The 12950-nt window shown below is 52.6% G+C and overlaps 1 protein-coding gene across 1 annotated transcript; it reads right to left on the bottom strand.

The window, feature by feature from the left end:
* Positions 1-10991: 10991 nt before the first annotated feature.
* On the bottom strand, positions 10992-11924 carry LOC141731973 (olfactory receptor 14C36-like). The gene has a single exon (XM_074559407.1). The coding sequence runs from the start codon at positions 11922-11924 to the stop codon at positions 10992-10994; it is 933 nt and encodes a 310-aa protein (XP_074415508.1).
* Between the last annotated feature and the right edge of the window lie 1026 nt (positions 11925-12950).

The raw sequence follows: 12950 nt of genomic DNA, 5'->3' as shown, positions 1-12950 counted from the left end.
GCACAGTTATTTACTCCACAGTTCAGGAGCTATAACAATTATTAGAATATAGTGCCCTAGGCAGCAATTTTGAATTCAACAGGGCCTTGCTGGAGTTGTTTTTCCATTTCACAGACCTTATCTTTTTTCCAAATATCTCCCAAGATGGGGTTTGAAGGCCTCATCCCAAAACCAGCAGGTAGAGATTGTGGACTATGGGCCCACTGGTGTGGAGACTGAGGACAGAACAGTAATAGTCTGGGAGGGATGTGTGGGTGGTTTCAGAGAGGCTGGAACTTTTCTTCATAGAGGATATAAGCATGAGAAGGAAACAATGGCAGCAAGGGCATCTGGGGAGGCCCAGCCTGGTCATGAGGAAAAAAGAATTTCCCTGGCAGGGCAGGGCTGTGGTGCAGCACGTCCCCAGCAGGAGCCTGGAGCAGCCCAAGGCTCTGTGTGGGCAGGCAGAGGCAGGCAGGAGGCAGAGCTGTCAGCAAAGGAAGGGCCCAGCCAGGTGGGGCAGCCAGGGGATGCCGACAGCCTGCAGGGACAGAGGCACAGGTTTGCTCAGCACCAGAGACACCTTTCCTATGCTTGTCCCCACCTGTCATCACTGCCACCAGTGTTCTGCTCTACCTGGATCCTGGGGACACTTTGTCAGTCCTGTGCCACACAGAGATCTACTGAAAGTACAAGAAACTTCAGTGTTTCCATCTTACATTGAGTTCTTGAGGAATTTTTTGAGCACACTGTGAGGAACTGGGTCTGATGCAAAGAGCACCAAAGCCCCAGAGGGTCATTAAAGTCCCTGTGCTGTGTCTGTGCTGCTGAGCTGGGCCGGGCTCCTGGCCCAGAGGCAGCTCCTGGCAAGGGCAGCGCTGCAGAGAGACAGCTCTGGCCAGGAGCAGCTCCTGTGCACAGCCCAGCAGGGCTGGGGCACTGCCAGGGCCCCTCAGGGACACCAGCAGGGCACAGACAGAGCTCACAGGGGCTCAGCACTAGCAGGGGCTGTGGGATGTCCCCGAGGGGGCTGTGTCACAGCAGCACCTCTGTGGCTGTGTCACAGAGGCACAGAGCAGCTGGGATGTCAGCAAGGGGCTGTGTGACAGCACAGAGCGTGCTGTGTGAGGTCACAGACTGGGCTCTGACATCACAGAGTTTTTTTGTGTGAGGTCATTGAGCAGCTACAGCATCATAGAGGGGATTCTGTGACATCACAGGGCAGTCTGTGACATCATGGAATTGCTGTATTACAACATAGACCAGCCTGTGAGGTGAAAGTGTGTGCTGTGACATTACAGAGCGGCAGTATGACATCACAGAGAGGGTTTTGTGACATCACTGAGGGGGCTGTGACATCATAAAGTTGACTGCCATCACAGAGGGTGGCTGTGTGACAACAGAGAGTGGGTTTTGACATCACTGGGTGGCTGTGTAAAAACACAGAGCAGGCTTTGACATCACAGAAAAGACTGTGACATCACATGGTGACTTTGTGACATCACAGCATCTTCTGTGACATCACAGTGCAGCTGCATGACATTCCATGGTGACATCCCAGATTTGGTTCTGTGGCATCACAAAGGTGCTATGTGACATCCCAGAGTGGGTTGTGATATCACAGGTGGCGGTGTGACATCATAGGGGGCTGTGTGGCACAACAGGGACACTGTGACATCACAGGGGACTGTGTCACCTCACAGAGATGGCTGTGTGACATCTCAGGGGCTGTGTGACATCACAGGGGCTATGTGAGATCACTGGGGAGGTCACTCTGTCCCGGCCTCCCTCACAATCCCCCCCAGAGCAGTCCAACCCTGCTCATGCACAGCGGGGTCCTCTGTCCCCCCGGGTCCCCCCGACCCTGGCCCCGCAGCCTCCCCCAGAGGATGTTCCACAAGATCGACCCCAGAGCCTAACACGGGGATGGGGAGCCAGGGCCCTGGGGGTGGCACAGGGGGACAGGGACCCCCCGGCAGCGTCCCTGTGTCCCCCAGGGTCAGAGCCTGGGCCAGGGCTCCTTCACCCTGTTATGAATGAGGCCTTGAGAGTGCTGAAAAAATCCCCAGCAAGGGATAAGCAAAAACCAGATTTAATATTAAGGGATAGCACCACAAAGTTCATTGGCAAGAGTCACTCTGCTCCTGACTGGACACTTCAGGCAAACCAAGGAAGCAAAGCAACAACAAAACCAAACCAAATCCAGCCAATCAAACCAGAAATGGACAGAGAACTGTCCCTGTGTGTGTGTGTGTGACACAAGGACAGTGAGGGTAACGATAAAAGGAATATGGCCTAAAAGCTTAACAAACCTCAAACTTACTAGGACTTAACCTTGACTGATAGCTTCAACTTGACAATTTAGCAAAAGAAAATCACTTAATAGTACTTATCCTAACTTATAACCCATGACTTTGCAATTTAACAGAGGAATAACACTTAACAATATTTAACCATGCTTCTAACTTATATTAAACAACTTTGCAAAAGAACAACTCTTCACAGCAATTAACTTCACTTTATGATTTAACCTCACTTACAGGCCTGACTGACTCAGCTATCCAAGGCAGTCAAGCCCCTCAGAGAGCAGCATTTCTGCCACATTTCCCCAGCACACACAGTCCTGTGTGCACAATGACACAAAGAGTCAGTGCAAGGCACCTGTGAGCAATTCCCCTGAGGACAGGGAATGCTCACTGTGGATCCTTTGGCATCTCCCCAGCCAGTGAAGGGTTGAGCCTGGAGGAGTGGGGGGATCGGCCCAGGCTCCATCGTTGCTCAGGATCCCCGAGTGCAGCAAACGGGAGAGTTCCCGGCTGGGAGAGGCCCCACTCAGAGGGAGTCGCTGGCCCAGGAGAGCTCCAAGGGCTCCTTTTGGAGCACTGTTTGCAGGGCCCCAAGAGAGGGGCTTCAGTCCCAGCAATGGCTCATCCTGGCCACACTTGGCACCAACTGCTTTCTTTGGCAGTGTGAGAACAGGGATGTTGTGCCACTGAGGGAACAAAAACAGTTCCCAGGGCTGCTCCTAGAGAAACCAGGAGCTGGTTGGGCAGCAGCAGTGGTTGGAGCAGACAGTGTTTGTGATGAGTTGCAGAGGAGCTGAGCCCAGGGGCTGTTGGCCAAGGCTGAGGCCCAAGGAGCATTTCTCAGCTGGCAGGGCGGCCTGAGAAGGGGAGGGGGGGAATGCAGCAGCACAGGGCCATGGAACCAAGGGACCATTGTGACACTGTGGGGCCCTGTGAGACCAAGGGACCAGTGTGACTCATGGAATCATGGAGAGCATTGTGACATTGCTGGGCCTCATGGAATCAAGGGGACCATACTGATGCTGTGTGGCTCCATGGAGTGTAGAGATCATTGTGACACTGAGAGGCCCCATCAAACCAAGGGTCCATTGTGGCAACACGGGGCCTCATGGAACCATGGAGACAATTGTGACACCTTTAGGTTTCATGGGACCAAGGGACCATTGTCGCACTGCAAGACCCCATGGAGCCAGAGGTCCATTGTGACATTGCAAGGCCTCATGGAACCATGGAGAGATCATTAGGAGACTTCACAGCCTCATGATACCAAGGCACCATTGTAATGCCTTGGGGCACCCTGGCACCAAGGAAGCCATTGTAACACTGAGGGGACTCATGGAATCATGGAGATCATTGTGACACTATGAGGCCCCATAGAATAAGCAAAGCATTGTGACACTGTGTGGCCTCATGGAACCAGTGAGACCCTTGTGACTCTGGGGGTCCCCACAGATCCAAGAGGGGCATTGTGACACTGTGGGGGCTTCTGAAATCAAAAGGCCTTTGTGACACTGCAGGGCTGCATGGAATTAAGGCTCCATTGTGACATTGCAGGGCCTGATGTCATCCATGGTCCATTGTGACACTGTGGAGCCAAAGGAGACCATTGTGACACTGCAAACACCCAGGGTCCAAAGGTCCATTGTGACATTGCAGGGCTCATGGAACAGAGGCATCACATGTCATTGTGGGGCCTGGGGAACCACGGAGACCACTGTGACACTGCAAGGCCTGATGGAACCAAGGTGTCATTGTGACATTTTAGGGCAGCATAAAACTAAGGGAACATAGAACAGATCTGGCTGCTTTGGCCTCCTGGGCCTCCTTACTGGTCCAGCTGACCTTGGCATGTTGAAGGTCTCTTCTCATCTGCTACTGAAACACTGGGTCTCCATGCTGTCATTACTATGGAAAAGAACTGTCCTTCTCCTCCAGGAGCCCATGGCCTGAATTGGGATTTCACCTCCAACATTGCCTATTGTGACAGACTGGAGGAGATTGTTGAAACATTTCACGTGTGGGAGATGAAAGGGAAGGTCCAGCCCTGTCCTGCCCTAGACCCCCAGCCCTGGAACCCCAATCCCCCCAGAGCCTCTATCTCAGCCCAGCAGTGGCTGCCAGTCCCTGGCACAGCACAGGCAATGCTCCACAGCCACCTCTGCAGCCCCAGCCCAGCTCCTGAGGGACCAAATGAGCCCAAGGCCCACCTGGGGGAAGGGCCCAGGAAGACCAAGGAGTATTTATGGCTGACCACAAGGCAAGCACGCATCCTGACCCTACCTCCTGTTGGAATTTCCATCTGAACACTGCTGGAATCCAGGAGTTTGTAGCTCTGTGTGTGCTTCTCTGTATATTTTTTGTCTTTCTCTCTCTCTGTGTCTTCTTCTAATACTCTCCTCTTGCAAATTTTGATTAACTTAAAAATGAATGAGCAAAGAGTTTGTGAAGATGAATGAGCCAAGGTAATGCTTTGGGAAGTGTTTTCTGCTGATTGAACGTGGCATTAAACCTTTTGCCAAGCTTCTCTAATTTTCTAAAATTGCCTATAAATGCTGTTTGGTTCTTTTGAGCTCCTGAGAATCTCTTGTTAGTATTTCTCCGGGGAGTCCAACTCAGAAGACATAAACAATTGTAATTCCATTGAAATGTCTCACTGGGAGAGTTGTTTGGGGTATGGGAGTCAGGCTTGTTTGTCCTGCTTGGCACAGCCCAGGCAGGGCTTTCCCAGCCACATTCCGCACTCCATTTCCCAGCTGCAGCCGCTGGTGCCTCTGAGTTGTGCTGCCCCAGCCCCAGGGACACTCTCCTTGTCTGCCCATTCCGCCACGGTCTCTGGGCAGGGATGGCCTCAGTGGGGGCTGCTGACATCCTCAGCAACTTGGAGGCTGCTGCTGAATTTTCCTGCTCCAGAGGCTTGTTCAGCCTTCAGCTCTTCAGTGTAGGAATTCAGTGTCCCAGGGCTCATTAACATCCAGAACACCTTAACAAGCCAAGCTCTGGGAATAATTTGAATTAAGTTACAAAAAATTTTGTAGTTAAGTAGCTCTCAGTAGTGTATTCAAAGTGAATACATGATATTTAAAAAGACAGCCAGAAAAAATGTTTTTAGGTCAAGTTTAGTTTAGTTTAGTTTCCTGTTAATTTATTGATATGTGCAGTCTCCAATTGACACTGAATCCAAGAACCTCCTCATGCAATTTGAACAGATATGAAAATCAAGACCCTTCATGGCTGACAATTATACAGACTCTGTCCCTATCCCCACCCCACCATTTTCCCCATCCAAGCCCTGGCACTCAGAGCAGCCTTGTGCAAATCTGAGCTCCCTCCAGCCCAGGCTGCACCTGCAGCTTTCAGCTCCTTGGCTCCAACTCCCACCTGCTTTCCTTGGAGAAGGAGCTGCCTGAGACACAGAGGGATGTTCATTTCTTGTCAGCCAGCAAAGCAAAGGGAAGACACAACTCCATCAAATACAAAAGTTATTCTCTTCCCTGGCTCTGCCCTGCCCCTGATCCCCACAGCCTGTTATGTTTCCTTCATCCCTGCATTGCCAGGGACTTTTTGGGACAAGGGAGCTCTGCTCTAGGGACGGAGGGAGGTGCAGGTGCCACCACTGGAGTGGGAACCACAACTCATCAGGTTTATGTCCTTTGAAGGTCAGAGATTCAGAGGTGAGATTCAGAGGCCCAGAAAGTTTGTCTTCATGGCCAACAGACCGTAGTTGAACAGGACACAATTTAATAACAATCACACTCTTCCCTGAGCTATGTGCAATGTCCCAGCAGCACCTGATGAGTCCACCATTCACAAGTGATTTTCATACTAAAATTAATTTCACACAAATGTAGTTCTATGATAGATACAAACACAATTAAGTTCTTGTATCAGGATTCTCATCCTGGAGTGGGGGCAAAACAGCTCCAACAGTTCCTCATTTGCACAGCTGTGGTGGATGGAGAAGGGAGGTCAGGCTGCGTTTGGTGCTGAGGAAATGCTGAAACCAGCCTGACCCATTTCATCTCCTCATGCCTTGGCTGATCTCCCCTCTTTCCCTTTCCACCTATTAGCTTTTGTCTCCTCCAAGCCCCCTGTGAAGAGCCTGGCTCTGTCTTCTCCATCCCCTCCTGGCTGGCACTGCCAGGCTGGCATGAGGAGCACCTCAGCCTTCCCTGCTCCAGGCTGGACCAGCCCAGCTCCCTCAGCCTCTGCTCACAGCCCAAGGGCTCCAGACCCACCTTGGAGGCCCTTCCCAGACCCTGCTCCAGCTGCCAGACATCTTTCCTGCCCTGGGCAACCCAAACCAGGGCACAGTGACCTGGATAATCCCCGTCCTTGATGTCCTGGTCACACAGCCCTGGCCCCTTGTCCCCTGTCAGGCTCTGGGATGGATCCTGTGGAACATCCTTTGGTGGAGGCTGTGGCTCCAGGTGGGCCGGGGGGATCCCGGGGGACAGGGACTCTGCTGGGCATGAACAGCATTGGACTTGTTGGGAGAAACTGTGAGGGGGAGCTGGGGCGGAGTGACCAACCCAGTGACCTGAGACAGCCCTGCTGGGATGTCACACAGCCCCTCTGAGATGTCACAGCCTGCTCTGTGAGGTCACAGCCCATTGTCTAATGTCACACAGCTGGTCTCTGATGTCCCAGCGCACACTCTGTGATGTCACAGTCTGCTCTGTAATGGTACAGCCCATTCTGTAATGTCACACAGGTGGTCTCTGATGTCACAGCCTAGTCTGAGATGTCATAGTCTGCTCTGTGATGTCACAGCTGGCTCTGTGACATCACAGAGGCAGTCTGTGACGTAATAGCTTCTCAATGACCTCACATAACCCACTCTGTGATGTCATAGCTCACTCTGTGACCTCATGTTACCAGATGATAAATTGTCTCCACCAGGTGAGCTGACACCTGGAGCTTGTTCTCCAAAACCCCAGGCCTGTGGAAACCACACAATGCCCATTGTGTGAGAAGGGGAACTCGAAGTTCAGCAGCCTCAGTGTCCTGCCGGCTCAGCCAGGCCCACTGGAACATTGGGGTCCATGAGCACCAGGGACCAGCAGAGAGACCCCAGGACAGAAGAATGCATCGGTAAAGGGGAGGGGAAATATGTTAATGATTTTGGGGAAATGATTATTATATGTGTGTTTAGTCCAGGACAATCAATGAATATGTGTGGAAAATACAGAAAATAAACAGAAACTTTCCTGCACTCAGCATGCACAGTTTTGGGAGGAGCTATATTCCCCCCATGCATGCAGCTGAATAATGAATGCTGCTTCTTGATGCTACATTGGTGTTAAGGAGGTTTCTGTTTTACCGAATTTTTAGTGACACTTCCACTGCCAAGGAAAGCTCTGTCTGCTGCTGTTCACAAACAAAGAAGGGCTGGTGGCATATGTGGGGCTTGGAGGCTGCCTGGGGCACAGTGACCATGAGATAATCAAGTTTTCAATGTTCTGTGAAAGAAGGAGGGGCAGCAACAAAACATCTGCACTGGAATTAGGAAGGGCAGACTGGCATATTTAGGATGCAGATCTGGGGAGTACTGAATCAGGTACTGACTTTTTAAGGGAAACAGCTCTTAAAAACAAAGGGGTCTGTGAAGGATGGACACATTTCAATAAAGTAATTTAAGGGGGAAGGAGGTGCTTGCCCCAGTGTGGCAAAAGATAGCAGGTGAGGAAAATAACTGTCCTGGCTGCCCATGGAGCTTTTGTGGGAACTCAGAGGGAAAAAGGACCAGCAGCTAAGGAAGTGTTTAAGGATATTGTTAGGCTATGCAGAAAGAAAATTAGAGAGGTGAAAGCTCAATTAGAGCTTAACCTGTCTGCTTTTGTAAAAGAAAAAAGAAAATGTTTTTTATAAAAAAAATTATAGCAAAAGCAAAGGAAAGGCAAATCTCTATTCTTTATTGGATGCAGTGGAGAATATAACTAAAGATAAAGGAGTCACAAGCTCAGCTCCTACACAGAGAACTAAAGTAACTAAAGATAAGGAAAAGGCTAAGCTACTTTACACCTTGTTTGTCTCAGTTTTCAACAAGAAGACAGCTTGTCCTCAGGACAAGTGTTGTCCTGAGCTGGTAGATGGGCACAGGGAGTAGAACAGCCCCTGTAATCCAGGAGGAAGCAGTTGGTGACCTGCTGAGCTACTCAGATGCTCACAAGTGTATGGGATTGGATGGGATCCATCCTAGGGGGATGAAGGAGCTGGGGTATAAGCTCCCCAAGCTGCTCTCCATCATTTACCATCAGTGCTGGCTCAGCAGGGAGGTCCCAGAGGACTGGAGGTGCCAGTGTGAGCCCATCCCCAAGAAGGGCTGGAAGGAGGAGCTGGGGAACTCCAGGGCTGTCAGCCTGACTTGGGTGCTTGGCAAGGTTATGGAACAGATCACCTTGAGTGCCATCCCAGGGCACCCACAGGATGGCCGAGGGATCAGAGCCAGCCAGCGTGGATTTCAATGTCTGCATTGATGATTTGGATAAGTAGATTTAGTCCACCATCATCAAATTTGCAGAAGACAACAAGTTGTCTGGGAATGTTGATCTGCTGGAGGGTAGGAGGGCTCTGCACAGGGACCTGGACAGGCTGGATCCAGGGCCCAAATCCAACAAGGTGAGGTTTAACATGTCCAAGTGCCGGGTCCTGCACTTTGGCCACAACAACTCTTGCAGTGCTACAGGCTGGGGACAGAGGGGCTGGACAGCAGCCAGGCAGAAAGGGACCTGCAGGGACTGATGGACAGACGCTGGACATGAGCCAGCAGTGTGCCCAGGTGGCCAAGAAGGCCAATGGCTCCTGGCCTGGATCAGGAATGGTGTGGCCAGCAGGAGCAGGACAGGGATTGTTCCCCTGTGCTCAGCACTGCTTGGGCAGCACCTCGAGTGCTGTTTGCAGTTGTGGGGCCGCCAATTTAGGAAGGACATGGAGGGGCTGGAGTGTGTCCAGAAAAGGGCAACAAGGCTGGGGAGGGAGCACAAGAGCTTGGAGGAGCAGCTGAGGGACCTGAGGTTGTTTATCCTAGACGAGGCCCAGGGGAGACAGGGCAGTGTCATGGCACAGGTTGGACTTGATGATCTCCGTGGCCTGTTCCAACCTTGCTGAATTCTGGGATTCCCGGAAAGAACACTTGAAGTAGTCACAGGATGAGCACTGAGCCTCCTCTTCAGGAGCTTCAGCAACCCAGGTCCCTCAGCTTCTCCTGCCAGCCCCAAAGCCCATCCTGTCAGTCCTGCTGAGCCTCTGCAGCTCCTCCTCACGGCCCAGAACAGGGAGCCCCAGAGGCAGACACAGCAGCCCAGATGTGCCCCCCTGGCCTGGGGTGCCTCTGGCAAGGGAGCAGCAGGAGGCACTGCAGGAGCCTGCCGACAATTCCTGCAGCACTTGCAGGATGATCCTGCTGCCCAAGGGACACTCCCATGGGGCCAACTCAGGAACTGCAATGGGGAGTGGGGCCAGAGAGGAAAGGGCAAACAGGGATGGGCTGTTTGCAGGGGAGGGAACAGGGATGGGCAATGGGAAGAAATTTGTATCAGGAAGAGGAAAGAAAGCAAAGGTGGAGCCAAGGAAATGCTCAAGGCAGTTAGGGGGTGGCTGCCAGGCAGCCCTGGCTCTGAGCAACAGCATCTGCAGTGGCACAGGAAACTCCCAGCTGATGGGAACAAACTTTCTGGCTGACTGCAGAGGCCAGGACAAAGCTGAGTGGTTTCCCTAGTGTCCCCCAGCCCTTGCTGGCCCCAGGGGCTGATGGCATTTGTGCTCCCTCAGGTTCATGTCCCCACACCAACAGCATGGGCGTGCTCCCCCTGCTCTGTGCAATGCAAACAGGGGCTCCTGAGGCAGTGCTGCCGTGTCCATGCCTGCAAGGATGGGGCACCTGTGTGAGCTGGGGGAGAGGCCAGGGGGGATGCTGCAAAGGGGGGATGTTGTTGGCAGCTCCATGAGGATGCTCTGGGATGCTGCCCTGGGCTGTCCAGCTCATTGGGGATGGATCAGCCCCTGCTCTGCTGCTCCTTCCCGTCTGCCCCATGGCCCTTGCAGAGCCCTAGCCATGCTGTTTGCCCCCAGCCTGCCCATGGCCAGCCTTGGCCTACTCACGGGGCTTTTCTGTGCTGAGCATTGGCCTGGGTGTGCTCTTGAGAGAGCTGGGGCAAGGAGCCTGGAGCCCCCAGGCCCTGGGCTGAGGCGTCAGCACTGCCCCAGCAGTGTCCATGGCCTGTCCCTGCTGCAGCCCCAGCACTGCCACCCCCAGGGCTGTGTCCGGCCCTGAGAGCACTCAGGCCCTACAGCAACACCATGGCCACCACGGCAGCGGGGCAGGGCCACGGCAGCAGCACTGGCAACACCAAGTGCTGCTACTGCTGCTGGGCATAGCTGCTGTGCCAGCACTGATCTGCCTCAGCTCTGCACACAGACATTGCTGCTGCAGCTTCAGAGAAGGACACAAAAGGGCATCTCAGCAGAAAACTCTGCTGGGACATCCTTTAGTTCATTTAAAGCCACTGAGAGCACAGCCCCTCATGGACAGAGTGTGTGAGCACAGGGAAGGTGGAGAGAAAAAAAATGAGAAATGTCAGAAGAAATGAAATTTTTCTGTGGTCATTATAAAAAAAGTAAAAAAAAAAAAAAACAAACAAAAACAAACCCAAAAGAACTTTTAAAGATGACTTTAATAAAAGTTATTTGCAGAAATTAATCAGCAGTTTAATGTTCCTGAAAGCATCCAGTCATCAGTGTCCACACTGCAGCCTTGAGCTCCTGGTTCCTCAGGCTGTAGATGAGGGGATTCAGGGCTGGAGGCACCACCGAGTACAGAACTGACAGGGTCAGATCCAGGGATGGGGAGGACATGGAGGGAGGTTTCAGGTTAGCAAATGATCCAGTGCTGAGGAACAGTGAGACCACAGCCAGGTGAGGGAGGCAGGTGGAAAAGGCTTTGTGCCGTCCCTGCTCAGAGGGGATCCTCAGCACAACCCTGAAGATCTGCACATAGGAGAAAACAATGAATACAAAGCAACCAAATGCTAAACAAACACTAACAGCAAGAAGTCCAAGTTCCCTGAGGTAGGATTTGGAGCAGGAGAGCTTGAGGATCTGGGGGATTTCACAGAAGAACTGGCCCAGGGCATTGCCATGACACAGGGGCAGGGAAAATGTATTGGCTGTGTGCAGCAGAGAATAGACAAAGCCACTGGCCCAGGCAGCTGCTGCCATGTGGGCACAAGCTCTGCTGCCCAGGAGGGTCCCGTAGTGCAGGGGTTTGCAGATGGACACATAGCGGTCGTAGCACATGATGGTCAGGAGGGAAAACTCTGCTCCAGTAAAGAAGAGAAAGAAAAAGAGCTGAGCAGCACATCCAGTGTAGGAGATGGTCGTGGTGTCCCAGAGGGAATTTTGCATGGCTTTGGGGACAGTGGTGCAGATGGAGCCCGGGTCGCTGAGGGCCATGTTGAGCAGGAAGAAGAACATGGGCGTGTGCAGGTGGTGGCCGCAGGCTACGGCACTGATGATGAGGCTGTTGCCCAGGAGAGCAGCCAGGGAGATGCCCAGCAAGAGGCAGAAGTGCAGGAGCTGCAGCTGCCACGTGTCTGCCAGTGCCAGCAGGAGGAAGTGGCCGATGGAGCTGCTGTTGGACATTCCTTCACTCTGGGCATAGTGAACTGTTGAAAGAAGACATTGACAAGCTTGGACAGATTTCCTTGAGTCCATCCTATGCTCTTTTATTAGGAATCCCCTCAAAATATTTATCTTGTTTTGAAGGAAATTTTTTAATTTCTTTTTTTTTATTTTGGATTTCTGCTCCTTCTGAGTTACCGCTTTATCTTCAGCATTGCTCTCAGGCTGAACACTGGGGAGCCCAGAGGGAAAACAGGCTCCCTGTGCCCCAGTGCAGTCAGGCCTGCTGGTCCCACACAGGTGCCCTTTGTTCATTTAACCTCTCTCTATTTCAGCATGATCACACTTAAATCCTTCTTGAAAAATACAGTGGACTTTTGGAATTCTCCAGTTTAAAAATAATTTTATCCAAACCCTTCTCTCTTTTCCTATGCAGCTTAACAGGATGGGATACAAAGGGTTGGTCTGGTTCTCTGCTGCCTGGAGTTGTGCCTACTGGGAGCTGGTTCTCTGTATCCAAGCCTTGTCCCTGCTGTGCTGCCAGAGCCCAGCCCAGCCCTGGGGGCTCAGCTATGCCCTGCAGACCCCTCCCAGCACAGGGCACTGCCCAGGGGCATCTCCCTGGCAGCAGGACCTTAAGGGCAGGGCAGACAAACAGAGATGCTGCAAGCCAAGGTACTGCTGCTGCTGTCTGTAGGGAGAGTAGGCTGAGGAGGCACTTTCTGAGGGAGATCTGAGGCCCATCTGCTGAATCCCAGGGTGACAGTGCAGGAGTCTGTGACACAGACAAAGCTGACAGCCCCTTTCCCTTCCCTTTAGGAGAAAGCTGAGAGCAGCCCTGGCCATGCAGCACCATCTCCACAGCAGGAGGAATCTGCCTTGATGGGGGTGGCTCCTTCCACCTCCAACTTGTCCCCTGCAGCATCCATGGGGAACTGCCAAGCAGGCAGAGAGCTGCCCCTGGCAGGTGGCACATGCCCTGGGCTGGCCAAGAGCCCTCAGGGCTGCAGGAGCTGCTCTGCAGGACAGCCCTGGGCAGCCCTGGCT

The sequence above is a fragment of the Zonotrichia albicollis genome, chromosome 27 (assembly GCF_047830755.1).
Source record: "Zonotrichia albicollis isolate bZonAlb1 chromosome 27, bZonAlb1.hap1, whole genome shotgun sequence".
Taxonomy (NCBI): Eukaryota; Metazoa; Chordata; class Aves; order Passeriformes; family Passerellidae; genus Zonotrichia; species Zonotrichia albicollis.
The sequence above is the reverse complement of the archived record's forward strand: the minus strand, read 5'-3'. Positions and strand labels throughout refer to the sequence as shown.